The 7,965-nt window shown below is 43.1% G+C and overlaps 1 protein-coding gene across 1 annotated transcript in view; it reads left to right on the top strand.

Moving 5' to 3' along the window:
• The window catches only part of DNASE2B (deoxyribonuclease 2 beta), a 20,699-nt gene extending 12,793 nt beyond the window's left edge, over positions 1 to 7,906 (top strand). Inside the window, exons 4-6 of the mRNA XM_045292165.1 lie at positions 2,470 to 2,631; positions 3,812 to 4,009; positions 7,499 to 7,906. Of these exons, the coding sequence (XP_045148100.1) occupies positions 2,470 to 2,631; positions 3,812 to 4,009; positions 7,499 to 7,839 (701 nt within the window). The 3' untranslated portion in view covers positions 7,840 to 7,906. The remainder of the gene's footprint in view (positions 1 to 2,469; positions 2,632 to 3,811; positions 4,010 to 7,498) is intronic.
• Positions 7,907 to 7,965: the final 59 nt, after the last annotated feature.

The following is a 7,965-nucleotide window of genomic DNA, read 5'->3' as shown; positions in this document are numbered from 1 at the left end:
AATTGTGTAGTCACAAGCCAACCAATGCTTAGAGCCACCAGAAGCTTCCAGGAACAAAGAAGAATTCTCCTCTGGAGTGGGTGGCCCTGTTAGAGGGAGGGTGGCCCTGTTAACAACTCGATTTTGTGCCCCTGTGAGAGAATGAATTTTGGATTTTTTTCATGTTTATTTTAAATAGAGTTGTATATGCAAAAAGCTGAATTTTACTCTGTAAATTATACCCCAATAAACCTAAAATGCTAAAGTGTAAGTGTGGAAATATAAATAGCTAATTGTAATTGAGTCCTTGGCAAACCTTACTTCATCCAGCCTCAAGCCTTCATCTTGTGCCTTCAGCGTTCTTCTTGTTGCCCAAACTCAAAGAACATTACAAGAGAACATGACTGAGTCCCTCCTGTATACAAGAACTGCTGCTTTGAAGCAGTGTGAGTCAGAGCGCAGACCCCGTCAGGGCAAGGTTAGAGAGCTGGGATGCCACCTTCAGAAGTGTGTAGACCTACATAGAGGATGGAGAGAGAATACAATCTCTTCACATATTTTTGTTGAATAAAGGTTTCTACCATTTTTATCAATACTTTTTGACTGACTCATGCATTATGAATAACTCTCCGTGGCAACAGTGTTCTTCAGAAGGTTCCAAACTCAACTCACTATCGGACAGGCAAGTGCTGGAACAGAGTAAACTGAATGAGCAGGCGACGGTGAAGACGGGAACAGTGTACACATTGTCAAAGGGAGTAGTTATTATTCAGCTTGCCTTAAAGGACTATGCAGTTTGAAACATTTCTCTGTGACCTGTTTGAGGGGCCTTCGAAGAGTTTATGGAAAAATCCACGTAGAACTAAAATGTGATGGATTTTCCTCATGAACTTGGTGAAGCCCCCTTGTATTTGCCTCATGGGCTTCCAGTTTGCAACCTCTGAAGAAGAATGGAGTTTGTATGTCTGTCAAACAGCATGAGCACTTCAAGGCTTTTCCATTGAGTCAAGTTGCCCTCATGACAGGAGTCCTTGGGTAGTGCAGTTGAACACGCTTGACTATCAGCCAGCAGAGTGGAGGTTCAAGTCCGCCGTGGAGTGTCTCGGAAGAAAAGTTTGGCGTTAGACCACTGAAATATCAGACATGGAGAATCTTTTGGGGCACAGTTCTAGTCAGACACACACGAAGCCCCCGTGAGTCAGAGTTGACTGTACAGCAACTACGTTGTTCATTTTGTTTGTTGGTTTGCTTGCTTTGGGTCCTCCTGGTGGCCTTATCTCTCTGTAAGACGATTATAATCACATGCCAGATTCTACAGACTCTCATGCAGGAACGTCCTTTGACTTCTATCTACCCCGTTAGAAGAGTTTGGGGAAAAAACACTGGAAAGAGAATAGGGACCCAGGCCAATGGGAGAGCTCTTCATACCAACAGATTCTCTACTATCCTACGGCATTTGTACCAGAAGCTTATAATTTCAACAAAACAGCACACTCATATGGGCTGAGGAGGCCATTTGAAGGTCACTCAACTTTGTTAGGCAACGTAACTTTGAACATAGTCCATCAGGACATAGGTATTGATTCTGTTTCTACCAAGAGAGCAATAATGCACTAGCCTAAGGTGTGTTTTTAAACAGAAATAACTGACAAGAATTTGGTTTTATTTCTAACAGTAAGACAATCATGGATGGAGTTGATGTTTGCGTGGTCATTTGCTAATTAGACATTCTAACAACTAGATCAAAACTATCCTGATAATAATTTATAGCCACAGAAATATTCATAGACATGGGTGGGAGGTGGGTTCTTTGTGCCACATCACACGATAATGATCTTTCTGTGTGCTTCCTTTCTGGTTCCACGTTTTGTCTATCCCGCGAATACAAGCTTCGTGGAGAGATTTTATATGAGTCCCAGTTTATCTGGATGTTTCAGCCCAGCTCCCTTGTCTCCTGCGCCTCTTTCTGTGAACTTGTGGCATGGATGAGTGCTCGGCCACATGAGTGAGCATCATTTTCTTACAACAAATTGCTGCACTTCTAATGGTTATTGGATAGTTTCTTTTTCAGCTTGGATTTTTAGCTGGCTTTTGAAAATAGCTTATTCGAGAAGACACTATCTGAGGCTTGCCAGGTGACTGTAGAGTTTAACAAGGTCAAATTCCAATTTAGCGAATTTGCATTCTGCCAAAACAAACTCCTCTTGTGGTTTCAACATGATTCCTTTGAACGCTTCACAGGTTGGCTGGGTTGGCGGCCTTTCTGTGGTGGCTTTTTATCAATCATGGAGCAATGTGATACGGCTTGAAATTTTTTTTTTAATCTTTGAAAAATGCGATTCTTGTGATTATCCGTGATTCTTGCGATTATTGGCTTATTAAAGCATTAGCCGGAAGCATAACTAGGTTTCTTCATTGTAATTTTGAAGTCTGTTTTTAAAAGAAGCTTTGTTTTTCTAATGTATCTATATTTAACCGTATTTTCGGCAGGTTTACTGCTGTGGAACAGAGTCCAGGGGTTCTGGCTGATTCATTCTATTCCCCGGTTTCCCCCAATTCCTGAAGAAGGCTATGATTATCCGCCCACAGGCAGACGAAATGGACAAACTGGCATTTGCATAACATTCAAGTACAAGCAGTATAAAGCAATAGGTAACAATCAGTGTGTTGGGGGAGGGGAGGGGAGCAAGAAAGCCATAGGGTGGATTGAAATGGCCAACCTTTTCAGTTACCACAATGCTTCCACGCCCAGGGTGCCTTTGATTAGAGGTAGTCGTTTTGTGTGTCTAAGGGGTTAGGCAGGTAACAAAACAGGTCAAACAGAAAGACAGATACTACATGGTCAGTTCCCCCAATGGCTTCAGGTCTCCAGATTTTTTCAAGAGAAACCAGAAATCTGGGTGTGCCTGAAAAAGAAAAGTTCTGGTTTTAAAGATCGGTTCTTGATTGGTTTGATTTTTAATGTGCTCATTGCCTGTTGCCTGTAGGCCACTAATGTGATCCTGGAAGGCCTTTAGGTCAAACAGACAAATACTTCCTTACGACAAACTGTTGCTGGGGAGGAAGAGAAGCAGAAGCACTGCTTTACCAATCACTGTGTACGGAAGAGACTGCCACATAGCAGCTTCCAGATACATGAAAGTTTAAAGTACGTTTCTCTGCAAATCGTCACATTGTGGCAAGGACCAGTGACGTTCTCAGTCGCTTACCCAAGTCACCCTGTAGTCTAACTTACTGGGCCCATGTAGTGATTCTCTGTCTCCCACATCCACTGCTATCATGAAACCCCACTCACAAAGAACAAGATGATGGTAACTCTTCAAGGGAGCACAAAGTCTCATCTTTCTCCCGCAGAGCAGCTGGTGGTTTCAAAGTGCTGACCCTGTGGATAGCAGTCCACTGTGTAACCCACTACACCCTCAGAGAGCTGAATAGCAGAAAGGCTAAGTGTGCCCTCTGATGAGATGGTCATTCTTGAGCTTGATGAATGGTGCATAGTTACTCTACATGTTTACATATGTACATATGGAAGGAGATCATGTGACCTTCAAGGTCGGACTACTTGAGTTCAAATGACAAGTCCATGCATCACAAGGTTTGTCATCTTGGATATGTGACAACAATATCTCAGTTAACTCAACTATGCAATGAAGATGAAGGTAATAAGGATTATATTAATTAACCCAGATAAGACTCATAAGACAGCATATGACAAAACAGCTGAACTTTTGTGTTTTGTTTGGCTTTTATTCCATAGCAACTTCTAGAATATCCAATGGGCAGTTCTATTTGTGTCTAACGCTCATCTTTTCTTTACTGACTTTTGATTCAGATGCTCAGCTCTTGATCTACAACCCAAAGATCTACAGTTGCTCCATCCCCGCCACCTTTCACCGGGAGCTTGTTCACATGCCCCAACTGTGTGCCAACTCCAGCTCATCAAAGAGCCCTGGCAGGCACCTCGCCACGTTCCAGTCAGCCCGGGGACAGACCTTCCTCCATTTTGCAAAGTCGACTTCTTTTCTTGATGGTAGGAAAGAACATAGTCCAACGTGATGTTACATGCCTGCTGCTGAATCACTTGTGATTGTTTTAAAGGAGTATGATTATTCAGAGGGTTGGGTAGGGAAGGGAAAGGAGAAGAGAAGTTAAGGATCCATCCACACATTTATCGGCGTAATTTCCATAGCAACCACAAAGGGCCTCACAGTCCATCAGCCAGGGACCAGTACAAGTTCATGATCTCCAGCGTCTGCTGAGCAGGGGCTGCAGCATCTCCCTCTTATTCCATTCTCTGAGCAGGCCTTTGAAGGCTTCCTTACTCCCAAGTCCTGGATTTCATCCTGCCTCTTCACTTGCAGTTTCTCCTTTTTCTCCATAAAGAAAACAGAGATCACCAAGAAGGCGCTACTTCAATATCATACTCCTGCCCCCTCCCCACATAACCTTTTGTTTCTGTTCCTTTTAACTTCTTTCCTCTCATCCTACCAGAATCAATACACCTCCCCCGACCTGACAGTTAGCAGCAGAGCATCTAACCAGAGTGCCACCAAGGTCGTCCCCCCTGTCCCAGCCTCAGAAGACCTTGATTCATTGACTTGGTCTCTTCTTCCTGTTCTAGCTCCAGCTCTCCCATTCTGCAGGCCCTACATCTGCACACATAAATATCTCCTTCCATTAAATCCCCTATATCCCTCTTCTTTTTTTTCCATTTCAAAAAGTGAATTAAAAAAATGAGTCGGGACTTCCATTTCTCCCAGTGCTCTTTCTCCAGTCTTATCCCTTTCTGTACACCCTCTGCTTCCTCCCTCACCAACGCCTGTCCTGGTTGACCTCACTGATTTCTCTACTCGCTTGCTTCCTTCATTCATAAATTGAAGAACTGTTTACTGAAGGGATTAAAACAATAAAGAGGACAAACATAGCCCTTGTGGAATCTGACACTCGTAAAACTCTCTCCTTTGTGAAACACTTCCCGTCACTGGCTTTTGGGAGGGTGTAGTCTGTGGGTCTTATGTTTCTTCTTCCAAATCTGCTGCAAGATCGTCGTCTGCCTGCTTCTTGAGTGACTTTCTAGTTGCCCTGTGGTCCTCTGCGCTGCTCCTGTCTCATACGACACACTCATTACTGGGAAATTCTAGGGAGCTCTCCGAAAATTCCCAAGTCCAGCTGTATACCCCAGACTTCGTTTCTTTTTTTTTTATTAAAAGATCATTTTATTGGGGGCTCTCGTAGCTCTTATAACATTCCACACATTAATTATATCAAGCATATTTGTACATATGTTGCCATCATTATTTTCTAAACATTGACTTTCTATTTGGGCCCTTGGTATCAGCTCCTCTTTTTATCCCTCCCAAGCCCCCTCCCACCCTCATGACCCCTTGATAAACTATAAATTATTATTATTTTCATATCTCACACTGACTGCTGTCTCCCTTCCCCCACAGTTTCTGTTGTTCTTCCCCATGGGGGGTGGGGGTGGTTATGTGTCGATGATTGTAATTGGTTCCTCCTTCCTCCCTTCCTATCCCCACTTCCCTCTACCATCCTGGTACTGCCACTCCCTTTCCTGTACCTGGATTCTCAGGGTCCTGGACTCTTATCTCTTATCTGTGCCTATGTACATGCTCCTGTCTAACCTGCAGTGAAAGGCAGTAACTGGGGTTATGATAGTGAGGGGTGAGGGAGCCTCAAGGAACCAGAGGAATATTGTGTGTTTCCTCGGTGCTATACTGAGCCATGGTTGACTCATCCCTTCCTTGTGACCCTTCTGTGAGGGGATGTCCCATTGTCTACAGATGGGTATTGGGTCTCTGCTCCAACCCACACACCCCCTTCGTTCTCAACAATATGGGTATGTTTGTTTGTTTGTTTGGGGTCTTCTGATTCCTGTTACCTGATCCCGTGGACACCTCATGATCACTTAGGCTGGTGCGCTTTTCCATGTGGGCTTGTTGCTTCTCTACTAGATGACAACTCGTTTAACTTCAAGCCTTTAAGACCCCAGATGTTATATCTCTTGATAGCTGGGCACCATGCGCTTTCTTCATCATATTTGCCTATGTGCCCATTTTGTCTTCAGCAATCGTGCTGGGAGGGTGAGCATCAGAGAACGCCAAGTTCTTAGAACTAAGTGGTCTTACGTTGAGACAGGGCTTAAGCAGAACCTTGCTTTTTTTTTCTTTCTCTTTTTAGTCAATCTTTTGTTTTCTTTTTGTTTTGTCTCCATTATTGTTGGTTTTCCCTTCCTATATAAGATAGGCATGGAAAACAAGCCCAAGAAGAAAGCAACAGGACTGGCGGATCTGTTAGGACTTGGGGGGAGGAAGAGATGGGGGAAAGGAGCAGTGAGCTCCTTAGACAGGGGAACAACTAGGGAATTAAAATCAGCAACAAGGAGGGTATAAAGATCCCGGGGGTGTTGGAGCAACAGCAACCTAGCTGAGAGGAAGTACTAAGAGGCAGAAGAGTGGGATGGTGGGAAAGGAGGAAGGTAAAAGGAAACAGAGGAAAGATCTAGGAAGCAAAGCTATGGATAGAGGTATAAACATAGGTATGTACATATTTAAATACATTACTTCATAAAAATAGAGGTACCTATGTACATATATTTATATGGCAATACACTGAGGTACCCCAGACCTATGTACAAATATTTATATGGCAATACACTGAGGTACCCCAGACTTCTGTACTGACTCGTGTACTCAACAGTTAATGAGGTGTTGATATTGGAAGTGATGTGGTCACATCAAATTAAACATGACATCCTCATCCCCCTCAAACATCATCATCCCCAACACACTAGCCCTTTTTCTTTTATTCTGCAGAAATATGGGAGTCATTCTAAATATCTCATTTTTCTCACCCTCTGTCTCATCAAATTCGGTCAAGTCCATGCCCTTAATGCATCTCACCTTGCACAGTCTCCTAACTCTCTGCTACTGCCTTTCCAACACACACTGGCTTTACCGTCACTCCCTGCTGCTTTTCCCAGTTCCGGTCAAGCTCACCCTCCTGGTTTGAGAGAGCATTGATTCTGCTGTGATGAGAGGAAATATGAAAAAAGTTTCAGCCTGAACATTACCTAAATTGATTATTTCCTAGCATAATCTGGCTTCTGTTAATTCCTCATGAATCTTTCTTTAAAACACCCTCTTGCTTTTAGGAAAAGCCAGCCTTTCACACTGCTTGCAAAGATCCCCTAGAAACTGGCCCCTGCTTACTACACTGGCTTTATTCTTTTCAAAAGTCTTTTCAGAACAAAAACATGTACTGCTCCCTGGTTTGTATGACACAAAGGAAGTTTGCAGACGCCAGCACAGCAGAGGTAATGATGATAATGACTTTACTTAACTATCACTCTTCGTGTTTGCAAAAGGCTTTCTCACCAACTTTCTTGATTATATTTATTGGGCTGGTGACATCACACATCATGGATGAATAGTGATTTCCACTCCTGAAGATAGGTAAGCATGGATGCCAAGCTCACTGTCTTTCTCCTTATAAACCCTAGACATCTTTACAGCTTGGATGGCTCAACGGTTGAAGACACACTTGCTAACCGAAACCTGGCAGAGGAAGACACAAGAGCTTCCTTCAAACTGCTCCCTTCCTTATCATGTCTACAATGTCAAAGCAATTAAGATACCAGGAAAATCTTATTTTAGCTCTCATCAGGACCATGCCAAATGGTGTATTTCCATAAAGGGCGCCAAAAATCTCTGGACATGTATTGGAGATTTAAATCGGAGCCCCTACCAAGCTTTCAGAAGTGGAGGGTTCATTTGTACCCAGAATCGGCATATTTACCAAGCATTTCGAAGATTAGTTTTGTATTATGAGAATTGTAAGTAAACTTGGTGAAGGGATGCATGTGCATGTAGTCTCAATGGGGACATGGATAATGGATCATCTTCCATTAAGTGCATTTTTTAATATTAATGATACATACTTACACTTTACTTATCATCAAATAAAATA

This window comes from Echinops telfairi, unplaced genomic scaffold (assembly GCF_000313985.2).
Source record: "Echinops telfairi isolate 266 unplaced genomic scaffold, ASM31398v2 ScPeMD7_443;HRSCAF=831, whole genome shotgun sequence".
Taxonomy (NCBI): Eukaryota; Metazoa; Chordata; class Mammalia; order Afrosoricida; family Tenrecidae; genus Echinops; species Echinops telfairi.
This window is presented reverse-complemented; position numbering and strand designations above follow the sequence as displayed.